The following is a 25983-nucleotide window of genomic DNA, read 5'->3' on the forward strand; positions in this document are numbered from 1 at the left end:
ATACTAAATAAGAAAAATTCTATGATGGATGGTTATTACGGCTTGAGCATCATAAAATTTCTCGTGTGTGTTTTTTTATCCTTAATAATGTGGATTATTTGGATGTTTGTGTTGAAAATAAACTTGGTTTCTAGTTTTTCTGAAAAATAAAGGAAATGGTCTAATAGTTGAATTAAATGAATCAGTCTACCAGCAAAGTTGACATAATTACTTTTCCTGTTTAGAATAGGTTTTCCATTGATCACTAGTTTAATTCTTTGATTTTCTAGGACTTTAGACCTATAAATAAGCTTGTTATTAGAAGCATAAATAATAAGTGTAATAGAGAGAAAAGGTGTTAGAAGAGAAAACACTTAGAAACATTCCTTCCTCTCAAACATTCTTCTTGTTCTTTAGTTTTGTATCTTTGCATTACTATCCATAAACTCCTGCCACACTTATTTTTTCTTCCAACAAGTGATATTAGAGCTTGTTTTTATTGTTTGACATGATCAATACAAACTTCTCACTTCAATGTCCTCGTTTGACAAAGGATAATTATGAAACTTGGTGTATTCGTGTGAGAGCTTATTAAGGTTCTCAAAATGTGTGGGAAACCGTTGAAAGGCTTTAAGGAGCCTATAGAAGGAATAACATTGACTTCAACCCAAAAGGATGTCGTGCAAAAGACATGAATAAAGGATCAACAAACACTCACAATCATCCACCAATGTCTGGATGATGCCACTTTTGAGATAATGGCTAATGCAACCACCTCCAAGCAAGCATGAAAAGTTTTGCAATAATCATACCAAGGAGTTGACAATGTCAGAAAGGTATACCTACAAAAGTTATGAGGTAACTTTTAAAAACTACATATACTTGAATTAGAGAGTATTTCAAATTACTTTGCTAGAGTATTGGTCATATACAATCAAATGAAGAGATATGAAGAGAAGATGGAGGAAACATGTATGGTATAAAAGATTCAACGCTTGTTACAAAATAAGTTCCATTGTATGGTGGTCGCGATAGAAGAATCGCAAAATATAGACTTTTTGACTATTTAAGGACTCATGGGAAAACTACAAGTCCATGAAGAATGAGTCAATGACATTCAAAAAGACATGGGTGCATAAGCACTCTTAAAAAAAAAAAAAAAACTATTCAAAAGAGAAGCAAGATGGTTCTAGATATACCTAAGGAGGTAGAGAAAGAGGAGGAAGAGAAAAATTTAGAAGAGGAGGCCAAAGCAGTCTCAATAGGTTAATCGGTTGACTGAATGAAGCAAATTGGTCGTCCGGTTCAACTAACAATGGCAATCTTACCCAGGTTTGACAAAACAAAACTTAAATGTTACAATTGTGAGAAGATAGATAATTATGCCAAGGATTGTTGGAATCTAACCAGAAGGGTTAAATAGAATATCAATCTTGTAGTAGAAGGGTAGAAAAAAACCACTTTATTACTAGTCCATAATGATTGAATGCAAGAAAAAAAAACATGTGGTATCTAGACAATTGTGCCAACAATCACATGTGTGGGATAAACACAAGTTTATGAAGCTTGATGAATCAATTAAAGGTAATGTCACCTTTATAGATCATTCAAAGATTTCCATCAACGGGAAATATACGATTCTCATTAGATTGAAAAATGGTAGCCATCAATTTATTAGTAATGTCTATTATATCTCAATTGTAAAAAGCAATACATTGAGTTTGAGATAATTGTTGGAGAAGGGTAATGAGATTAAGATGAAAGATCTTACTTTGACATTACTTGATACTTGTCGCATGTGTATGGCGTCGCAACAATCATCCTCCTATATTGGGATTTCCAGGAATAATATGGGTGGAAAGGACAATTAATTATTTTTCTTTATTAGTAAAAGAGGGAGAATGAAAGTTGTCACTTAGTATTTTGGTCACTAGAAATCCGTTTGGGTATGGGGATTGATTGCGTAAAAAAAAAGTATTAGCGCTCCTAATACACCTTACCTAGGATAAATTGCATTATTTATTTATCTGATGTAAATTAAGATAATGTTATGTGTCATAACCCAATTTTTAACCCTTTTATTTTAATTATTTTATTTATTAAAAAAATGATGAAAGAAATGATGAAAAACAAGTAAAAATAAAATAAATGAAGAATGAATTAAAATTTGGGTTAAGGGTAACATGATTGGAAGTTTTTGGGATTAATTAAACTTTGGAATTAATTTAATTAATCAAATCAAGGGTTTAATTGGAGAATTAATAAGTTTTGAGACTTAATTGAGCTTGGAATTAATTTAATTAATCAAATCAAGGGTTTAATTGGAGAATTAATAAGTTTTGAGACTTAATTGAGTTTGGAATTAATTGAATTAATGAAATCAAGGACTTAATTGAAGAATTACCAAAGTTTTGGGATAACTGGGGTCAAAATTGCGCTAGATTAGAGTCCAAGGACTGTTTTGTAAAAAACGCTGAAATGCTGAGGTCCAATTAAAGTTTATCCATGGGCTTATTTACAAAAATTTCAAAACTTCAAGGATCAGATCATAAATAGCAGTTGATGGGAAAACGGAGCCGTTTCTTGGACAAAACTGTTCACTGTCTTCTTCCTCCGTTTCATCAGTTTCCAGCCAACGCTTATGTTTCAGCATTGAAGGCGCTTAAAGGGTCGGTTACAGGGGCATTTAGGAGGCCGGCCGTTACCACCGATTTTGGCCTTATAAAAGGAGAGGGAGTCGCAGCCAACAGGGGAGAGGAATTGGACTGAAAAGGGGACAAAAAAACCTGAGAAAAAGGGCAGAACCGAGGGAAGAAGAAAAGGCCATGAACGGCAGGGGGAAGAAAAACTGGGGCAAAGCTGGGGAATTGGACTGAAAACGGGACGAAAAACAAGTAAGAAAAACCCAGAAAAAAAACAGAAAAAAAGCTAAGAAAACGCAAGCCACACACAGCAAAAAAAACCAGACCCAAATTTCGAAAGGAGAAGCCAGCACCGTCCTCTGTTCTTCATCAGAAGGAATGAGGAACCAGGGGAAAAATTAAAAATAAGAGCAGAACCGGGAAGCTGAAAGCAGAAACAGAGCAAATACAAAAAGGGCAAAGAGACAGAGAAGAGAAGAAAAGAAAAACGAAGGGGCAACCATTTCGTTCCTGCAGAAAAAGAACAACCCAAAAGACAGTGGAGCCAAACCGGGAAACAAAAGAAAACAACCACCGCGCCATCGTCTTCGTCGCCGTCCTCCGCTGCACAGGTAAGTTCCCATTCTCTGCATTCAATAAAACTTTCAAATGCAGTGTGAAGGTAATTTAATTACCTTCACACTATTCATGCACGCGTGAATTTACTTCACGCGTGCTTCTTCTTCTTTTGCCCAGCCGGGCCGGGCTGGCTGGGCCTAGCCCAGCCCATATGGGCTGAGCTGGGCCCAGCCCAAAAAAATAAAAATAAAAACAGAAAAATAAAAAAAGTAGAAAAAAAAAATATGTATGCATTAATAAAAATAATGTAAATTTATTGGTTTATTCACTGACGCCAGAGTCAGGAATAAAAATACCGATTTAAATTTATATTATTTTTATTCGTTGTATTTTATTTTATTTAGCTAGAAAAATAAAAAAAATATGTGCATGCGTAAAAATAGATGTATTTTTATTTATTTATTCACTGGCGCTAGAGTAAGGAATAAAAAATATTGATCTAATTTTTTTCGTAGCTACGAATTTTTACCAACGCCAGAGTTGGAATTATTCGAGCTCAAATATTCACTGGCGCCAGAGTCAGGAATATTATAAACAAATCATCATAGCATAAGTGAATAAATTTTTAGCAATTTAAGACAAAACCAGCAATGCAGTCTGCCTCAGGCAGAACGTTTAAGGGGTGATAATATCTTCCTTTTTACGTAACCAATCTCGAGCCATAGAATTTCTGTTGACCAATTAGGATTTCTAGTGACCATAATACTAGGTGGCGACTCCTTGAACAAGACTTTTTTCCTAAAAGAACAAAATGCCAGAAATCTGTTCTTTTTCCATAAATCAAGAGATTATTTTTTAGGGTCGCCGCGATGTCGGGTGCGACATTATGTTTTTTAACTATTGGTCTATATATGGTTTTAAAAAGGTTCTCCTTAATAAGGAGGTCTTTATCTTATTAGATTAAAACCTAACCATTCTAATGTAAAAACATAAAAAAAAAAAATTGAATTGTTTTTTTTTTAATATAAAAAATGTGTCTTACGTATAAGTTCATAATCTTGTATATTAAAAGAAACAAAATAATTTTTTTTGGTGTTTTTGAAATGTAGATCAAGTTCTAACGCATAATCATAAACAAGTTATGATACCCTTTGACTGATTCTTGTATTTTTTTCGAAGTATGATAAAAATGCAATTTTTTTATAAAAAATAAAATATGCATGAAAATTTTAGAATTTAGCCATATGCAAAATAAAAAGAATTTTATTATTTTTTAGGCTTTGTTTAGCAAAAAACTCATTTTTCCTTGTAATAAAACTACCAAAATAGATGTAAAGGGTGTTTGCCAAACAAACCCTTAAAAAAAAAAAACTTTATCAAAAACATGGAAAACCAAATAGTGTCTTAAACCTTTGACTTAATTTTGACCTAACTAGATTGATCAAAATTTTTATGTTTGATCATAAACCAAACCAAAAATCCTAACTTGACTCGAAAATAACTCAAAAACAAAACCAAAGTAAAAAACAAAATAGATTAAACAAAAAAACACAAAAACTAAAAAATTCTTAAACAAAACGAATCAAACACCAAAAAAATAAAGAGCACCAAGAACATTGAAACCCAAACCCAACAATGTGAAACCTAAATCAGACCAAATACGGTTAAAAAAAAGGCACATGCATGTTGGAAATCATACAAGGATCAATAATCTAGCATTCATTCACTTCAATTATCAGTTAAACGTCACGATTCTATCAAAATGGGTGTCAGTTCAAAACCAAAACTCTAGTACTAAAATCCATCAAAACTTGTTATTGATGCTAATAAGCCATAAATTATTTACCAATCAATCATAAAGAAATGTTATGTGCAAAGAAATGGACCAAAACTGGTCTGAATCAAGGGTCTAAGGCAATGTTCTTCCTAAGAACATGCCCAGACCCAACCCAGCAACTTGAAGTCCAAATTAGACCAGATACGATCAAACAAAAGACATTTACATGTTGGAAATCATGTAAGGATCAATAATCGAACATTCATTCACTTCAATTATCAAAGAATAAATATGATTTTGTCAAAATAGGTTTCGATTCAAAACTGAAACCCTAGGATTAAATTTCATCAAAAACTTGTTATTGATGCAAATAAACCCTAGATTATCGACTAATCAAGTTTCCCGAAGGGTTTAGTATAAAGAAATGGACAAAAACTAGTCTGAATCATGGTATTAATGCAATGTTCTTCTCAAGAATGCGAAGAGCATTGCCCAAAAACTCAACCATGAACTTTGCAAAAAGTAACCACTATCAAGCTAGAAAATGGTGTTTTTGGCTTCTAAAGCATGTTTTCTTTAACCCAACATGTCACACTACTATACATAAATATGTATGAATATAAAAACTAAAAAATAAAATCAAAACATCAAAATCATGCATGAGGTAACAAATTTGAAAAACTACCAATTTAAAACGAACTATATATTCATGTAATATGGATTCAAAATTGGTTTTTCTAAACTCATTTTTGTTATGAACAGACCTAGCACAATTAGAAAGAACATCCATTGTGTAAGCATGCATTGCTTAAATTAAACAAAAACTAAAATAACACAGGAGTAGGCATGCGATTTATAAGATAAACAGAGGTTTCAAAAGCATAATTCCAAAACCGGAATGGTGCTTTACATTGCCCTAGAAGAGTAAGTCATGTTTCCACAATATGCCTATGACGACGTGTTGCGATGTCGCGATCGTACAAATTAATTACCCTAGCTTCAAACACAACACACAAAATAGTATAGAGCAAGCAAGGGGTCGATCCCACAAGGAAGATTCAAGTCAGATTTTTATGCTAGATGATATGCAATTTGGAGGGGTTTGGACGTTATCTAGGCTAAAGCAAAAGAAAACAGAAAACTATCAAATGAAATTTAATAAAATCAGAAAATTATCAAGAGAACAAACCTTGGTCACAAGCACATATCCACCTATAGAAATCAGAACTGATCATGGAAACGAAACATCAATTTATATTCTGAATATTTATCTCTTCTTAACATTGGTTAATTAACGGATCCGCCGTATAACTAACCCTAACCATCAAACAACCACAGTGTCCACACTAGTAATTTAATTCAATGGAAGCCTTAAGAACTAGATAAGTTGATTAATCAAGAAAACATAACTGTCCGCAGTCTATGTTTGATTTGATTGAATGTTCTCCCTAAGATTAATAACGTAGATCCGCCGCAATTATTAAACTCAGTTGCTTCACAAGTTCATATACCACAACTCCGGTTTTGATATCAAACTTAGCAATAGATTGTCTACAATAATAACTTAGAGTCCGCTCTAGCAATTAAAATAAACAATCATAGGAAAAATAAGCATAGGAGAACAAACATATTCATCATATAAACTGAAAAGAAAAGGTAAAATAAATCTCACAGTTCTTGAAATCCGAAGGTTTCTGTGTCCTTACAACCAAGAAAAAGTGTTTAGCCTTGCATGTTTGTTGAACAACTAATCAAAAAGAAGGAAGAATGCATGATTTAGGGTTTCTTAGAAGAAGGGGGTGTTTTTCACTTCTTGGCTGGCTGCCCCCCTTCTCTTCTCTCATTCTTTTTATATCCTAGGAAACCCTAGGTCTCTATTTTACAAAATAGTCCTCCATTAAGTAGACTGTTTACATTTAAGTACTTCAATAAATATTTTCTTAAAAAGGAAGAAATAGCCTTGCATGAAATCTTCAAGCTTTGACTTAGAGGAGCTAAATTGCTGAAATAAAAACTTGGATATCGGTTTAGATGCTTTGGAACGTAATTTGGACTCATTTCTTCACGAAACCTGTTTGCTAGCAGAATTCAGATGTCATCTTTGAAAAATCATATATCCCTCATATGACATCATTTTTGGGTGAAATTTGGCGCGTTTATAGAACTTTGAGTCATGAATCCAAGAAAATTGAGTTTGCATCAATTGGATTTCTGTAGCTCCAGATATTCAAGTTGGAATGTCCGAAGGTCAACATTGACAGATTGCGAGATTTGACTTTGAAGGTTGTGATTTCCATGCTCTTTCTTATTTTATTTTCTTGCCTTAGATGTCCAGAAAGGTATGGATGTTACCTTTTTAATGCCACTGGAATCACTTCATTTCAACCTCTAGAGTTCACGCTCTGCACAAAACATCGACTGAAGGTCAAATCTGCCAATTATCTCCAATTTACTCCTTTTTGCATCTTTCATCCAAAAGTGCCTTCAAAACATAAAACAAAGAATATCAAGGCATTTTATATATAAAATATAGCCAAAACACTAGTTAAATATGGGTGAAACTATTGAATAATATGGTTGCATCACGACGTTCTACTGTTCCATTTTGTTCATGAGTATGAGGACAAATCAGACGATGATGGATACCAATGGTCTTAAAGAAAGTGGCCAGTTTGCGGTATTCACCACCGCAATCAGTTTGAATGAATTTTATTTTTAATGAAAATTGACGTTTAACAAGATTTTGAAATTGATGAAAAACAGAGTAAACATCAGACTTGGCAACGAGAGGATAATATCATACATATTTTCTATAAGCATCAACAAAAATAACAAAATAACAATAGCCATCCGAAGAGAAGAGGGGAGCAGGACCCCATACATCACTAAAAATTAATTCAAGCGGAGCAGAAGTTTTATGACCCGTAGGTCATAAAGACAGACGCGATGATTTCTCTAAAAGACAACTTTGACATTGAAATTTAAGACTTTGGTGTTAAAAAATGATCTTATTTTTCGAGATTAACAATTAAAAAATACGAGAGGTAGGATGACCTAGTCGACAATGTCATAAATCGGCAGAAGCAGAAATGCTGGGAGACTTGGTCAGGGTATAAAAACCATTTACTCTGACCTGAGAGAAGAACAAGATACGGTTCTGAAGTAGCCAATCTAGTGTGACGTGTTGATTGGCACCGGTGTCCGAAAACCAATCGGCAGAACCTGTGGATGAGAGATTATGCAGCGCCAGATTTGCAGTATGTTGTTGGCCATAAACCCGATGTTGGAGTTAAGGGTAGTAGGGAGCGGCATGGCTGAAGTTTGGCACAATTGGCAGCGTGGATATTGCCCCCTGTTGCGTTGCCAATTTCCCTGCCAAGTACCTTGTCTGCTGTCACTGAAGGAGGAGCTGTGGAGGCTGCGATGATCTGGTCTGGAGTTGGCAGAACAGTTGCCTCTATTGTTGAACTGGTTGGGATGTCAACCTCTATTGAAACGACCCCTGTTACGACCAAAATTGCCAAAGGTCTGGTGTTGAGCAATAAAGGCAAACGGTGGGGTGTTGGGCGTGGGCAGCAGAGGAGCATGTATGGCAGCAGATCCCATGGACTGATGGGAGGATGTGTGAATAAATTCATGCGTGAGGAGATGACTGTGGAGATCTGCATACGGTAAAGGTTCGGCCTTGGTCACAAGGCTTGTTACTAAGTCTTTAAACTCTCCCCGAAGACCACGAAACACATATAAGTTGAAATCCTCAAGCGAAACAGGCCAACCAGCAGCGACTAACTCATCAAATAAGGCCTTAGCTTTTTGTATAAATTGAGTTATCGATTCATCACCTCGTCGAAGATCTTGAAGGGAGCCATGAAATTGTATATTACGAGAGTTTGATGTGGAAGCGAGAGCTTGCTCAAGTGTGCGCCAGACAGAACAAGAAGTTTGGCAGCCAACAACAAGGTGCAGAACTTCCATGGATAGTGAGGAAAGTACAACACTTAGAATAAATTGGTCATGTTGTTTCCAACGAAGAAAGAGCTGATTTACCTGAAGAGAGGTCCATCACCGGCAAGAACATGTGGAGATGGACATGTGTTGGAGCCATCAACAAAGCTGAAAACTCCTTGTCCTAGGAGATACGACATCATCTGCATACGCCAATATAGATAATTAGTGTTTGTTAATTTGAGGGAGATGACTTGGTGAGTGTGTGAGAGAGAGATGATAGCAACGGCAAATATGGCAAAAACTGCATCAGAAGAAGGCTGAAATAAGGGAGTATTGCGGGGGTTGAAGAGGGCGTGACCACCAGCAGTAGGTTGTGGCTACGGTGGAACAGAAGTAGAGGAAGAAAGCGGTAATACAGCAGCGAAAGACAAGGGTGCTGTGGCAGAAGAGGGAGCTTGCACCACCGGTGCTGCAGAAGAAGAAGTAATAAAAGGTTGTTCCATTGCAAAGAGAGAGAGGTGATGAAAGTGTTTTAGTTAATTTAAAGCTCTGATACCATGTCAAAGAACCATCTTAACCCAATAGCTTAAGCTGTTAGGTAAGGTCCCAAGATATGATTTATATTATTCTCTAACACTGTATGTATATATATATATATATATAACTTAAACAATAACATTATAATATCAAAAACATCAAAAAAACTTTAAAAATAACACAGTAAATAAAGATCACAACAACTAAGAGGTGAATACAACATCATTTATGAAGCATTTCAAACCTCTTTTCTATGCTTGTAAACATAAATATAAAACAAAAGACAAATAAAAAAAACTTCAAGAAGGCTAAAAGGGCCTACTTTCGAATAAAAAAATATACTTAGAACAACTACTCTCTCTTTTGTTTTATTTTTTAAAAGTTTTTCCTCTCATCAACTTACTACCTTTTTAATACTTAGGAAATATTTATGTTAAGCTCTTGAACCTTTACATTTAGGTTTTTTTATTAATATTTTCCTATTTTTTCTCTCCTCCTTTCTTTTTTTTTCTCCTTTATAGCTCTCTTCTTAAAGGGGTATTTATAAGGTTTTACTAGTGTTTTAAGAGGTATTGAATCCATTTCTAACCTCTTGATCTTGAGGTAAATGTTGTAAGCTCTTGATAATAACTTTTTTAAGAGCCTTTTGTGTATGAACACATGAAAATAAGATCGGTTCTTGCACAAGTGTGTTTCAGTCATGGCTGATTGAGTTGCCCACTTTCGAGACCTCGTCAGAGCAATTTTGACATTATCGTCACTTGAAACCACCTGAAGTTGGTAGAGGGGATTCACACCTTTCATTTTGATCTAACCTTGCATAATTTTGAGGTTTGTAGCTTCATATTAATTCGTTTAAAGTTGTCAACTCAATCAGCCAAAACTGTCAAAACAAAGGCCGGTCTAATGAACAATGTGTCACTTATATTCTCTTCATTAAGTCTGAATGATGCATTGTTTAAGGTTTTTAATTTGAGATTGACAAATTTCGATTGAGTCCATGTTCTTCCAATTTCTTTTAATTGCACCTATAATTGCCTCCAAACTTTTAATTTTATGAAATTTCACCCCTGTCAAACTCAATTATCAGCCCTTAAGTTGATTGCTTTTTTTTCATTTTGGTCATTGTCTTAGCAAAGAATCATGTGTTTCATGATAGAAGTAAGCATATTGACACAAGATTTCATTACATACAAGATTGCATTATAAATAAGAAAGTTGAAGTCAAGTATGTGAAAACCTAAGACCAAGTCGTAGACATTTTCACTAAGCTACCCAAACATGATATTTTTGTTAAGATGAAAGATATGCTGTGAATTAATTATAAGAAATCAAGTTTAAGAAAAGTATTGAAAATAAACTAGATTTCTTGTTTTTTTGAAAAATGGAGGAACCGGTTGACTGATTAAATCAGTAGAATTACTTTTCCTGTTCAAAATAAATTTTTCTTTAATTATTTTAATTTCTTAATTGTTTAGGATTTTAGACTTATAAATAGACGTGTAATCAAAAACAAAAAAAATAAATGTAATAGAGAAAAAATATACATAAAAAATAAAACACTTAATGAAACATTCCTTCCTCCCAAAATTCTTCTTATTCTTTAGTTTTGTATCTTTGCATTATTGTCCATGAACTCCTACGTTTTCTTCCAATAGTGTGTGTGTGTGTGTATATATATATGTTCCCGGATCATCTTCTCGGGATTGAATTTTTCATTGCTTGCTTTATATATTGTTTGATATAGAAAAATGTAAGTGTGGGTGAATTCTCGATGCATTTTGCTCTTGCCATGTCCATTAATTTGGTCGCTCAACTTTTTTACATTATTTATTGGATAAACAATTTAAATTATCATTGTAAGTTATTAAAAATTTAGTCTCCAAATTGAAATAGATTAACGCTTATTAAATTATTTGCTGGTAGCATGTTATTCTTTCAATACTTGCTGTCGATACACGACGTCGGGCGACGACTCCACTTTTTGTTTATTTAACAAAAAGGGTTTTTTTCTCGATTGGGGGAAATGAAGATTTTATTAGAGTCGCCATCTAGTAATTTGAGGGAACTAGAAATCCCAAATTAGACATTGGTCCCAGAGATTCAGGTACGGGGTTAGTTATGATTAAGGGAATGTAGACACCACCCTTAAAACATCCTTTCAAGAGAAAGGTTACCCTTACTTGTGTGTTTTTTATTTGATTCAAATGCTATTATATTTTGAGATTATTTACAATTTTGTTTTTTTTTTAAATGGTTAACGTCGGTCCCTAAAACTAGGAGACACGTTAAAAATGACATCAGTCCCTAAAACTAGAAGACTCGTCTAAAATATTGACGTTTGTCCCTAAAAATGAGAGTTACGTCTGAGTTACCAAAAGAGATAATAATGGACATAATCCATATTTGGTATTTAAACTTTTGATATCGGTCCTTTTTCTGTAAATAAAAGAGACGTGTCGACAGACAATATTCATAGGAGACACGTCAAAAAATGACATCAGTCCCTAAAAAATAGGAGACTTGTCTAAAATATTGACGTTTGTCCCTAAAAAGGAGAATTACGTCTGGGTTACCAAAAGAAATAATGGACATAATCCATATTTAGTATTTAAATTTTTGACATCGGTCCTTTTCTGTAAATAAGAGAGACGTGTCGACAAACAATATTTATTTATAAAACAAAAATTATTTTGATATCGTTGAGAAATGAGTATAACCATTCTTGAGAATTGATCAATGGACCCACAAACGATGACATGATAAGATGGGTGTTGGACCCGTGTCGTTATTCCTTTTATATTTATTTTTGGTTTTTTTTGTTTTTTTCACATGCAAGAAAATTTACAAGTATTTATATATATAAAAATATCAAAAATACCATTAGGAACCCCAAAAAATTACCTGAGTGCCATTGTATAGGTAAAAGACTGAAATACCCTTGAATTTCTCGGAAATTTATGAAAATGCCCCTGGTGGCGCGTGTGGCTCACGCGCGGTTACTATTGGAGGCGGTGAAATTTTCCGGCGAGATTTTCGGCCAACAAATGGTTGATTCTGGTAGATATGAGGGAGAGGATTCTGATGATGGTGGTTTCGATGGCCATTGATGGCTGATGAGGGAGAATCATCGGTTTGAAGCTTTGGGTGGCCAACGAAAATCGCGGCCTTTTTTCGGCCAGATAGGGAGGAGAAAACGCTGAAACCGGCCGGTTTTTTGCTTTATATGAGGCTAGAAACCTTTCTGTGGTGGTTCGGAGGTTTCACACGGCCAGAAATTGGAGATCGGATGAGAGAGAGAGAATCGTCGGTGATAGGAGAGAGAGACTCCGAGATTTGGCTACGGTGTGAACGCGAGCATGGTACACCGGTGATGCTAAAGGTTTTGAACCGTTGGATCTCGAATGAACTGATCCTTCGGCTGTGATTGGCTTGATCTGCAAGTTGATCGGACAGTCCGGATGGGCTGGTTTTGATCTGGTATGGCGCGGTGTACCGAGAGCTGGGTACACCGGGTGACGTGGCACAACATAATCGAAAGGCAGATTGTTTTAAGGGCTGAGATGGATTTGAGTTTTAATCTAGTGTGGTAAACACTATTGTATCCTATTAAATCAAAGATCTAGAATTAAATCCTATTAGATATAATGATTATGATATTTTTAGTATTTTTTAAATTGTTTTTTTTTAATCAATATGTGAAGAAAAATTAAAAAAACTTTAAATAGCGAATTGTCAGTGGCTATACAGGGAACATCAAAATCTATACAGGGGATATCAAAATCTAATGCAGGTGCCACAGATCTGCTTTAAAGAAAAAATTTATTGTCACAGCTACTCCGCCTGCCATTGGTACTATAATAAATTTCTGTATTATTAATTTTGTTTTATTATATATAATAATAAATATTTATATAAATAAAATTAAAAACTTAAATCAATATTAGAAAAAATCTGATTCAACCACTAAAAATCAATTTTAATGAACAAAAATTATACAGGAGACATCAAAATCTAATACAGGTGGCACGGATATGCTTTAAAGAAAAATTTTATTGTCACAGCTACTCCGCCTACAATCGATACAACTACCCCACCTACTATGATAAATTTCTGCATTATTGATTTTGTTTTATTATATATACTAATAAATATTTATATAGATAAAACTAAAAACTCAAATCAGTATTAGAAAAAGTCCGATTCAACCGTTAAAAATCAATTTTAATGACCGAAAATTATGTTGAAACACTAAAAAAAAACTTTCGATGACTATCAACCCGGTGGATCGGGTTTTGACCAAAAATAACAGTTTTGACCCAAAATAGCCTGAAACTCATTTTTTATCCCGGTCAACATGGTTGGACCCGTATTGACCCGGTGGACTCGGTTTTGATCGAAAATGACGGTTTTGACCCGAAACGGCCTAAAAACTCATTTTTTACCCTGGTCGACATGGTTTAACCCGGTGGAATCGGTTTTGACCGAAAATGACGGTTTTAACCCGAAACGGCCCGAAAACTCATTTTTTACCCTGGTCGACATGGTTTGACCCGTATTGACCCGGTGGACTCGGTTTTGATAAAAAATGACAGTTTTGACCTGAAATGGCCTGAAAACTCATTTTTTACCCTGGTCGACATGGTTTGACCTATATTAACCTGGTGGAATCGGTTTTTATGGAAAGATGCGGTTGACTCGAGAAAAATATATTTTTGAATTTTAAACTTTTTCTTAATTTTTTTGGATTTTTATAAATAATAATATAAATAAAATAACATTCAAGAAAATCTTGGTGAATCCAAAATTGGGTTACAACACTTGCTTTTATTTTTATATTTTTTTTATGAAAATTATTCTATATTACTTCATTAATATGTGATTTTTCAGCTTCTAATTTCCAAATGATGATTTTTTTTTTTTTAAATTAGCTAGTTTATACCTTAGATATTAAATCCGGACTGATCCGGCAATCGACCTGATAACTAGACTAATCCGAGTTAAGTGAAAGATAGGAAAATATATAAAACCGGTAAGATCCGGTCGACTTGCCCGGTCGATCCATGACCCGGTCGACCCAGGCGAGACCCGGCATATATATATATATATACAGACACACACACACACAATAACAATGTATTCTACCCTAATTTCGGCCGAGTAGAAGAAGAAAGCCACAGCCGTTCAGTGGTGAATCAGTATGTCAGAGATGAAGAAGTCCTATGATCTAGAGCCTCTATTAAAGGCGGCATTTGCAACTGAATCCCAGGTAAGAAACATGAATGCTGTGATTTAAATCTTTCTTGCCCCTGCAATTTTCAAGACTCTGCCCAGAGTGTTTGTTTAGGATTTACTTGTATTTGCATCAAGGCCAATTGAATTTGCAATGCATCAAGAACAAGAAATTATTCTTGTTTGTCAGCCAAAAAGGAACGGAAAAATACAGAGGGAGCTAGATCTGAAACTTGAAAGGTAGCCTTTTGATCACCTTTCATTCTACAAAACCGTAGAGAATGTTTTCGTAAAAGCCTGCGTCTAGCAACAGGCACCCATAGAAACTGTTTTTATGAAGAACTGGAGCATAAGAATGTTAGGAGCGCTGCCTTTCACAATGTACAAGGACCCATGGTCAAGGGGTCTTTATATTTTAGCCTTCCTAAAAAAATCCCTGCATTAGATTCAACGCAGAGAAATAACTGGATTTAACATCCTATGGCTAACCTTTTGCATTTACAATTAAACAAACACTTTCGGGTGCAAATTGGCGAGAAAGTGGCCGGTGATTGTCTTGGTTTTTTATCTGAGTTGACCTGGGTTAACCCAGGTTGACTCACAAGACTCATGACCCGGTCATTTTATCGGGTCAATTATCAGGTTGTGTTTTATAACTATGGTTTATACCGCCATACTTGAAATGTCTGGAAAAGATGACGTTATATACATGGCAGATAAAAGTGATTAAATTAACCCCACACTCAAACTCAAAACTTTATACAGGTTGTGAAGCACGATCGATGTGTTTTAATATTCGTGGGTAAAGTGATTTAGAGAATCCAATATAGTGACAAAAGGCATATATTTAGCAGCATAAAATTAAACTTGCTTCCAAGAAAGCTAAAATCCTTGGAATCTGACTAGAGGGACATCATCTTTTTGAGACTAGCCCTTGTGTGTTCTATTTTATAGAGTCATATATATTATTTGTGTATCAAAGCAGATAGAAGGCTTTGCTTTGTCGGGGCGTTGTGGAATAAGAATATCACGACAACATACTATTCAAGTTGGACAAGAGGAAAGTTCTAAGATATGTCACAGGGTTCCGAGGATATTTCGTAGGAATCCATCCAGCAACGAGGATTGCTACAATCCCCTTGTGGTATCTATTGGTCCTTACCACCACAACGATGATCCTAATCATGAGCTTGCTGAGATGCAGAGCCTCAAGAATGAAATGGTGCAACAGTTTGCCAACGAGAGTGGGAAAACCAGGGAAGTCTTGTACAGTAAAGTGGAAGAATTGGCCGTCTCTGCAAAGAAATGCTATGATGAACGTTCAACAAAAGACTTGGGTGACAAGGCATTCACGGAGATGATGCTCCTTGATGGTTGCTTCATTCTCCAATTTATCTTCTGCTTCTTGCACGATTTTCAGAATCTGAAGCTAAGTAATCGAGTTCTTGCTTATTTTGTTAAACGTGACTTGTTCTTACTAGAGAACCAAATCCCTTACGAAGTTCTTAAGTCGTTGATGAGCTTACGGTTTGGTGATGCCGAAGGAAAGAAGCTGATGGAAGATTTCATGGACGATGTTCGTGGACTTCCCAGAGATAAAAGTAGAGACAAGGAGAATGGAAAGGGCTTGGATTGCAGATTTTGGTCATGGCGACCAGCACCAAAGATGAACAATCAACCAGGTGAAATACCTCAAGTACCAGGTGAAATACCTCAACCAGTCCATCTTCTTGACTTTTTTCACAACCGATTCATGGGGGGATCAAGAGGCCAAGAAAATCTCTCTCTAAAGGGTGATGGTCAATGGTCCTCGTATCGTTCTGTCATGGAGCTGAAGTCGGTGGGAATCCACTTCATGCCAAGCAAGACTGATATGTACACAGATATCCTATACAAATCAACAATGCGTGGCGGAACAGTCACACTTCCTCGAATAGTCATAGACGACAGTACTAAGTCCTTGCTTTTAAACCTGATGGCCCATGAAGCATGCCCTGGACCAGCTGAGGGGTTTGGGGTCACTTCTTACGTATACTTCATGGACTCATTGATTGATCACCCTGAAGATGTGAAAGAACTGCGGAAAAAGGGCATATTATCCAATGTTCTTGGAAGCGACCAAGAGGTTGCAGATCTCTTCAATGAAATTTCCAGTTTCATGGTGTTCGACCCTAATGCTTACGGTAATGTTAAATCCAGTATTGAGAAGCATTGCAAGAATGTCATCAAGAAATGGGCAGCAGAGTGGTTGAATGATCATTTTAGCAGCCCTTGGACCTTTTTGGCATTTTTCGGTGCAATCTTTGCCCTCGTACTTACCTTCATCCAGACCTATAAAACACTATACCCAGGTAACCAGTAAGATTCCCTTCGGAGTTGATGATGCATGCGACAGCTTCCAATTTTCAAATCCTAAATTCCATGTAGGTTTTTTAATGGTACCTGAGACGTCCCTCAGTATGATACTACGTGTGTGCTTGTGTGTGATTTTCTTTAAGTTAACTAGAGTGTGACTGTCATGTATTCATTCTGTACCTCTTATATGATTTCCCTATCTTTGTCAAATAAAAACCTGTTTATGTGGTTCAAAAATAATTGTTATAGTTTCGCTCATGCATCTGATTTAATTTTTATCAAATTAGTCTGTATATCTTTGATTTAAAATTTATAAACCAGTGTTGAATAGTGTAATTCTTAACAAAAAAAAAATAATAATAATAAAAAAAATTGAGGAAAAAGATATTATGATTAGGAATGAAATTCCCAAATAAATAAGTACTTTAGCAATGTAGATTATTTGATAATATTTTTTTTCTTTTTTAATCTTGTTAATCTTTTTGCTATTTAATCACTAAATTAATTTACTTAAAGTGATTCAAAATCTAATTACTAATTAGATTTAGTCATTGGTTCATCACTTGTTAGATTACATCTCACAAAATGTGTCATCCACTATCAAATGAAACTCAATCTCAATTATCTAATTTAGTAATATTATTGTTTCCATCTAATGGGGTGAGCATTAACTCAAACCAGTTTGGTTTATAAATAAAAAAACCCAACCAAACTGAGTTTCTTTTAAGATTTTTAACTAAATTAAATTGAATTAAAATAAAAATCAAACAATTTGGTTTGATTTAATTAGAGTTTGCTATTATTTAAACTGAAAAAGTTTAAATAAACCAGTTTGACTTTGTTTTTATTAAAACCAAATAGGTTTAAATAAGCTAAAAGTAAAAAAGTTGGGCTATTTTTTTCTGTCATTGATTTTGTTCAGATAAAAAATGGTCAAGAAAAAACTTTTTGAATTTAAAACTTGTACATACACTACACTATCTTGTACTTAATTTTTATCGTATAAAATGGAGATGGTGAATAATATAAATTCATGACCACTTGGTCAACAAGGTTCTAATATCTTGTTAGATTTTTTTTTCAATTTAATAGTTTAAACTGTTAGATAAAACCTTAAAAATAGTTTTATATTACTCTGTAACAATATATAGTCTTGGCATTCGATATACATTTATTGGGTTGGTTTTTTCTGTTTCTAAAATTTAAAACCTAAATTGAATAGAAATTTTTTTTTGTTAAAATCTCCTAACCACGTTATGTAACAAATTCAGAAAACCGTTTGATTCGGTTAATTTCAAGCAAATCAGTTTTTACCGATATTCTAAATAATCTGGTTATTTTGCTCACCTTTAATATCTGTTGCGCCATTCCAAGGTCCACAGAGATTGCCATCCTCCTACCACTAACAACGTGTAAATGCAAGTATGAACTGTGTCGCCAACCCTCTGCGGGCACCAAACATGCGGTTCGTTGATCAAACCATCGATCAAGCTGAAGGTTTGAAAGTGCATGCATACAAATTTTGATCATCCTAAACACCAGGAACCAGTTTAATCAACAATGATTTAGGAAAGAAAAGGATACTAAACAAATTTGGAATACACAAACAGAAAGAGAAGAAAATTGTCTTACGTAAAGCATATGCAGATAGGATGCGAAACATGACGCCTTAATGAAGATAAATGAAAGCGAGATAATCAAGCTCAACTTTCTATGTGCAGTGCCAAGCCACAGATTCTGGAAGTAGAAAGCCAAGATTGTAGTCACAACTGCGCGCAATACACTTGATTTTATCACCACATCCTAGTTTATACTGCCATATTGCTCACCCCTAGTGCTGGGACGGTTGCAAGTAGAGAATCTGCCGATGGCCAATATATATGTTGAGGGGGCAACCTGACAGGTGAACATCACAATCCACGAAAAAGAGAGATCTCATGTGAGCAGCAGTTTGCAGAATAAGTTGAAGACCTTGGAGGATGCCACTTAATTTCGAGGGTTTGCACATACAAGAAACCAAACCAAAGACACAAAAGGTTCCATTAATTGATGCCACGCGAGAAGAACTTCAAGAAGTACTATGAACCTATGTTTATCGCAATTGATCCTATCCATCATGGTTATTCCAACTCAAAACGATGCTGAGAAGCTGAAGCTTAGACTCGCAGGTCTCTTCATCAAAGAAAATAGCTTAGACAAAGAATACATGTTCATCAAGATTAAAAACGAGATAGAGGAATTCAAAAGGGCGTAATGATGAAACTATGATTGATATAGGCAATTCGAGTCTGTTAACAGTGAAAATTAAGTCCTAGGCGAATCAGGGCATTGAGAACTGTTACAGTGTAACCCATGGACTTTCCTTGCTATAGTTGGTGCAACTCTGGGACTTTGTTTTGAGTTTCATTCAGGCTTCGTACGCTGTAATGTCTTACAACCCAACAGAAAATCCATACTTTTGGCATAGGCCCTTTCTGGAATCCATCACCCATTTGATTCCATTTTCATCATTGTATTAGCAAATGTTTGTAGTCAGAGGATGTTTCATTCATGGTACCTGTCTGAATGTGTGAAACAACATGCGTATCTAACTGAAGATCTATTGATTTCTCAAAGTGGTGGTGTTCATACTTCATACATGTCCTTCACCTGTAACAAATGAATGCCAGTATATGCAACATGGTTTATAATTTCAATCCATGAAACTTCCCTATTCTTTAATTCATTCACCATCTCCATCACGTCAACAAAATTTATTTTACATCCAAAAACAGCCTAACAAGACCATAGTGAACAATCATAATTTCCGCATCAGAATCATCCTTTCCACTGTGAAGTTGTACCAGAAACAGAAGTTTTAGATAGCAATACTACATCCCAGGAAAGAGATAGTTCAAGCTCAGGGAGGCATGTATTCCCTGCATCACAGCTTCTTAGTGGTAATAATCACTTCAATCCGTTCATTAACATATCATCCCTGGTTTTCATAGAATTGTCTTGCAGATATAACTCGTTTTTCAGGCATTATTAACTGAATTTCAAGAAGCATCCAACAGGAGTTCTAAGTGAATGAATGGTAATCAAGTAAAGAACTGAATTTATTCTGTACAACGCAGGGCATCAATCAACAAAATGATTTAGAAATGTACTTTTGGACAAACAAGAGCACACCAATGAATCTACTGCACTTTGCACCCACAAGAAACGAGTGTGTGTGAGCTATGGATTGGATACGTAGTTAACATACAAGAAAATAACAGGTGGTTCATAGTGCTCTATTCACAATTATAGGGAATAGCACAGAAATTTCAGTATGTAGATGCAACATATTTAGAAGACAATTGACTCCAAGTCATCTATTCTCTGTCCTGTATTAAATTGTTGGTCATATTAACCAAAGGAAGAGTTCCCTTTGCCATAATCTCTAACCTAGAAGTATTAGAAGCATGGGAGAACAGTGAAAGCCCAAAAAGTACAAGCTCAGGTAGAAACAGTCGAGATGATAGGAATCCGTGCCAATAATGAGGTTCCAGATCAAAAAATGCATCAAAAAATCTTCTTGTGGCAGGTAAATCAAGCTTAAGCAAAATATCCATACCAAAACAGAAGAACTCTCTTTGTCTCCTCCTCTCGACGGGCCATAAATCTTTCCAAACTTTAGCTGATAACTCACTTCCTGAAAAGCTTCTATCAGAACCAAGATACTGAACGATAGAATTAGCAACAATCGGAGCAGCTGCTAGAGTTCTTGCTACCATATACCCAGTTGAAGGGTGCACCATACCGGCTGTACCACCAATTCCAACTACTCTTTGAGGGAGCACAGGAAGTGGTCCCCCCATTGGAATGACACAACGCTCATCTTCCTCTATGCTTTTCACTTTTATACCTAGGTGCCTTAATCTGGCCACCATCCTTTCCTGTATATCTTTCATGGGTACTCCAGGCCTAGCTACGAGGGAAGTTTCTTCCAGAAATATCCTGTCCGATGAAAAGGGCATTGCGTAGAGGAAAGTAGGGGTCTTGCTGTTTCTCTCTTTTAGTTCCAGATTGTTGTTCAGATGTGAATCTCTCCAATCCATAAAAACCATCTTATCAACATCAAACGGGTGCTCTTCTACCTCTGCCAAAATTCCATAAGCCACTTGGTAACCTGGATTATATGGCTTGTCATATTGAACAAGGCATCTAGAAAAACCAGTTGCATCAAGAACCACGACAGCTTGGATTGTGACACCATCATTGCAAATCAATAGAGATTTGGACTCCTCATGAATAACCTTGATAACTTTAGCTTGGTGAAACTTAACACCATTGGATATGCATTTCTGTAACATTTTGGACTTCAGCTGCTTCCTATTAACCCTCCCATAAGGCCTATCAAGATCTTTTTTTGTCTTGTCATTAACATAGACAACAGCACCAGACCAAGTGGTATCAAGGCAGTCAAGCAAACCCATGGCATCAAATTCATCAACCCAAACACCATAATTATTAGGCCAAATCAACTGAGGAGATGGATCAATCGAACAAACCGAGAGCCCTGCCTCCGAAACTTGCTGAGCAACAGCAAGCCCTGCAGGACCTCCCCCCACAACTGCAAGGTCAACTACAAGGCCTTTCGATGGGTCATACATAGGAAGATCAAACTCAAGATTTTCCTTCTTGGTTTCTGGTACAAGCTCCAAAAGTGCACTACTACTAGCCTCAACACAACCATTCCTCCCCACTTTTGAAAAAAACTTTTTGGGACCAAACCTAAGTTCCTGGATTTGAATCTTTACGGAGCTCGAATTACTCACTTTCTCCGAAAACCCATGAAATTGAGGCAAAAATTCAATCTTGTTATGTGTTTTCAACAAAGTATCCATAGCTCTTCTACTATACCTATCAAATACCCCTCCAAAATCCCAACTGGGTCCCTACAAGTTTCTAAAAACTCAAGGCTGCCTTCAAGAATCTCTCAGTTCCAAACTGAGATGCCAATCCCTGGAAAAACCAATACACTATTATCAAAATTAAACAAAAACCAGCAACTGGGTTCTTACATGGACTCAAATTATCACCAACTAGTAACAAAAACTACAGCAATATATAAAGAACAACAAATCAAAGATTCTTCAAGTATCTTGGATAATCAAGAATATTAGTAACAAGAACATAAGGTTCAGAGTTAATGGCTTACCAAAAAAAGGGAAAAAAACATCGTTTCTTGGAGCTCAAAAGAGTGTCATTAAAACTTTTTATACTTTTTCAATCTCTCTTTTTCTTTTTTCCTTTTATCTTTTCTTGAGTGACAAAATCCGGAGAAAATAGAAGAAATATACAGTGGATGATGCTATGGCTTATCTAAAGGGTTCCCCAATTGCCATTCAGACAATGACCAGACAACGTGTGTGAACATGAGACGCCACTACATATGCAAAAAAAAATCCAAGGAAATTTAGGAATCTTTGGAAAGTGGTTAAATTCATGTTTTTAAAAAATTTAAAATTTTTTTTTATTAAAATTTAATATAATTTATATGTTTTGAATTATTTTGATGTGTTAATATTAAAAATAATTTTTAAAAAATAAAAAAATATTATTAACATATATTTTAATATGAAAAATTATTTGAAAAACATTCATAACTGAATTGTCAAACAAGCTATGACCCGTCCCGTCGTGTGGCTTAGGAAGGTTTTTTTTTTTTTCATTTTTTTTTATGTTTTCTCAAGTTAAACATCGTTTGAAAAATGTGATATTATTATATAAATAAATGGTAAGTGGTAACAGGAAAAAACTAAAAAAGACTTGAAGAGATATTTTGACCCAATCTACTTGTTCTCCAAATAAATATCATTTATACATGAGGACGGTCGAATCGACAAGTTAATCCAGAAAATTCTGGATATAAATTCTAATTTGAATCATATTTTTAATTAAACCAAATCATATTTAATTAAATTTTTGATTATTTAATTGATTTAATTAAACCAAATCTAAACATAATTAAGTTAAAAAAATTTAAAAAAAAAACATCATTTTAATAAAAACAATTGTACATTAATTTATTAGAGATATATGGTTTTGATTGTGTTTGAAAGTGTTGTAGTAGTTGTTTTTTATAGTGTTTTTTATTTAGAAATATATTAAAATAATATTTTTTTAATTTTAAAAAATTATTTTTAATATTAGTATATTAAAATAATCTAAAAATATATATAAAAATAAAATTTAAAAAAAATAAAATTTTATGGAAGGTGGCACCGATTCCCGAACAGTGCCGAACGTCTACCAACTATACAGCAACCTATTTTCATATATGAAACAAAAATCTAAGCTAACTAATTCACAAAATCCCTTCAGCACTCAACAAATCCCTCAGTACTATATATATATATATATATATATATATATATATATATATATATATATATATATAATAAAAAAAAAATGCTAAAGTAAGAGGCTTTGTAGCTTATCCTTTCACTCTCCCAGTACCAAACAGGTCAAACCCCAAAACAACAAAACCAGAGCCACTCCAAGACCCAAGTAGGTCATCAATTTAGGCATGGCAACCTCATCAAGCGACGATTTCTCAGTATTTGTGTTAGCATCAGATTTAGGCATAGATGCTAGACCCTTTCTCACAAACAAAGAAAGGGAACAAAATCAAGAAAACCCAGAACCTGAAAACTGGCACGATTGCTGTCAGGATTTTATTTCAGATGAAGATTTCTCTGATCTTGATCTCTTGCAGTTCTTTACCCTTCAAGGTTCTGATAAGTCTGGAAACCGTGTCTTTCGTATTGTTGGCAAGTACTTTCCTGGTAATGATAACAATGACGCAGTCTGTCTTACCCTTCTGAAAAGTTTGTTTATTTTCTTGGTTTTGAGTGCTTATTTGTGAGTGTTTGGTGATTTTTAATGTCTTTTGTTAATGGGTTCTGTCTTGTTTTGTTTGAGGTTGTTATAAGATTGATTGATGGCTTTGTTTCCCTTTTACTGTTTGTGTTATTATGAGAAAATTTTGCAACTTTATGTAGAGGGTTATGTCTTCTATTCTAACTGTAAAAGTGCAAGATGATGGTTTTCACTAGTATTGTTTCAACTTATTAGTAGTGGAAGTTTCACTTCTAGGTATCTGGGAATCAGCTACTTCACTGTTTCTTTTTTGCCTTAATTCTGCCTATCCTAGAATGATGTGGTTTTGTTTGATGATACCGTGTGTCTCTACTTGAGTCTCGTCATCAAAGTTATGTTTTTTGGACAGAATGTGTCAGTAACTCCAATAATGACTGGTTTTTTTAGTTAGCTAAGCTCAAATATGCTCAAAGTTAGTGTCTTTCAGTTTTTAAGAAGAGAATTGAGAGATATTGGCTCACATGATTGACATTAAATATCTAGTGGAAGCCAGATTTTTTTCTTTAAGGGTTATACTGGAGAAATTTACTCTCTCGCAGAATGTTATTTTGATTTGATTGTCATTTTTATTCTGTTTCATGTGCTTTTTTGTGGTATGCAGCTCAAGTTGTGAGTGGGGAGCGACTGAAGAAGTATATTTTCCATAAAATATGTAGTGAGTTACCTGAGGGACCTCTCTGCATTGTTTACATGCACAGTACTGTGCAAAAGGAGGACAATTCACCAGGTGTAACTATCTTGAGGTGGATTTATGAAGAGCTTCCTGCTGGCATCAAGGATAGGCTTCAAACTGTGTACTTCATTCACCCAGGGCTACGCTCAAGGCTTGTCTTTGCAACCCTTGGTCGATTCTTCTTGAGTGGAGGGTGAGTGCTTTCTTGATATTAAGATCTATGCAGCAATAAACTAAAATACTTGGGCCAACTATGGTATATAACTTGTAGTGAAACATAAACAATCAGATAACTCATCTACCTTGTTGAAGATGTCTTTAAAGTCTAAAAGTATACCAGGATATATAGAAGTGGGAAGAGTGGCTTCTAGCAGCATTTAGAGTTAAATATGCAATGTGCTGAAGTGATATTGGATAATTCAAGTTTATTAGTTGTCGAAGAGTTGCTTTTGTAATCATACCATAAGTTGCTGTGGTTTTATAAGTTGTTAAGTTGAAGATCTCTTGTTAGACAAAATATATTCATTTGATTACATAATTCAATGTCGGCATCATGGAATGGGCATCAGCTGATAGATCCTCATTGCAGTTGTTTTCAATTGCAAGAACTGCAGTTCACATGCCTTTCATTTGTAATGCAAGCATTCCTATGTGTAAAAGTTAATGAAAAGTCACTATAGGATTTGGACAAGATATTGCAACTTCTTATCCAACAACCATACTTGGCCATGGCTTATGTTCGGTTTTAAGCGTATGAATTGCAATGAAATTCTGGATTTGTTCTTCTGATTTATTCACGTGCTTCTTCTCTTCTTTTTTTGGCACTAATTGTAGATTATATTGGAAGATCAAGTATGTGAGCCGCCTTCAGTACCTTTGGGAAGACATTAAGAAAGGAGAGATTGAGATCCCTGAATTCGTGCAAAATCATGACAATATTCTTGAGAACAGACCCCTGACAGATTATGGCATCGAACCAGACCCTTTTCACTTAAGTGAGATGCCTATGACAGCCTACTCATTTGGGAGGTATGAAGAGAGATGGTCATCAAGGGAATTTGCATCTTAGATTCACCTTGATATTACCCCGATCCTTTTTAATTATGTTCAAGGTTGTTTGGTGGTGACTTATCATATGAAAGAAAGAACTGTACAGAACAATCTAATGTTGTGTTATGTCTAGCTTCCTGTTGTTCAGCTGGACTAGATGCTTGAACAGGAAAATTAAGCGATGTCTTAGCAGTGAAGGACTGTATACTATTTGTAGCTCTACCCTAGGTATGCAAGTCAGTTTTCCTCGTCTATTGCTCTGTTGATATGATTATCTTTCTTGTGTACCCATCTAGTAGATCAGGTTGCAACATTCACATCGA

General features: G+C 35.0%; 3 protein-coding genes across 4 annotated transcripts; 2 read left to right on the forward strand and 1 right to left on the reverse strand.

Annotated features, from left to right (window-relative positions):
* The first annotated feature begins 14556 nt into the window (after positions 1-14556).
* LOC18109204 (UPF0481 protein At3g47200) lies at positions 14557-17268 on the forward strand. Of its 2 annotated transcripts, none has more exons than XM_024593177.2 (2): positions 14557-14710; positions 15659-17268. In XM_024593177.2, exons 1-2 carry the CDS (start codon positions 14642-14644, stop codon positions 17033-17035), a joined length of 1446 nt encoding a protein of 481 aa, XP_024448945.1. In that variant the 5' UTR covers positions 14557-14641; the 3' UTR covers positions 17036-17268. The 2 variants fall into 2 exon arrangements, with proteins under 2 accessions (XP_024448945.1, XP_024448944.1); XM_024593176.2 differs by having other exon boundaries at positions 14567-14710; positions 15656-17268.
* Positions 17269-20208: 2940 nt separating this feature from the next.
* Positions 20209-22429, reverse strand: LOC7496096 (lycopene beta cyclase, chloroplastic/chromoplastic). The gene is made up of 2 exons (XM_002308867.4): positions 22214-22429; positions 20209-22017 (listed from the first exon to the last, which is right to left on the reverse strand). The coding sequence occupies exon 2, from the start codon at positions 21897-21899 to the stop codon at positions 20385-20387; it is 1515 nt and encodes a 504-aa protein (XP_002308903.3). The 5' UTR covers positions 21900-22017; positions 22214-22429; the 3' UTR covers positions 20209-20384.
* A 1024-nt stretch (positions 22430-23453) lies between these two features.
* LOC112328018 (uncharacterized) lies at positions 23454-25914 on the forward strand. The gene is made up of 3 exons (XM_024604137.2): positions 23454-23843; positions 24539-24803; positions 25445-25914. Exons 1-3 carry the CDS (start codon positions 23585-23587, stop codon positions 25677-25679), a joined length of 759 nt encoding a protein of 252 aa, XP_024459905.1. The 5' UTR covers positions 23454-23584; the 3' UTR covers positions 25680-25914.
* The last annotated feature ends 69 nt before the right edge of the window (positions 25915-25983 follow it).

The sequence above is a fragment of the Populus trichocarpa genome, chromosome 6, assembly GCF_000002775.5.
Source record: "Populus trichocarpa isolate Nisqually-1 chromosome 6, P.trichocarpa_v4.1, whole genome shotgun sequence".
NCBI classification, from domain to species: domain Eukaryota; kingdom Viridiplantae; phylum Streptophyta; class Magnoliopsida; order Malpighiales; family Salicaceae; genus Populus; species Populus trichocarpa.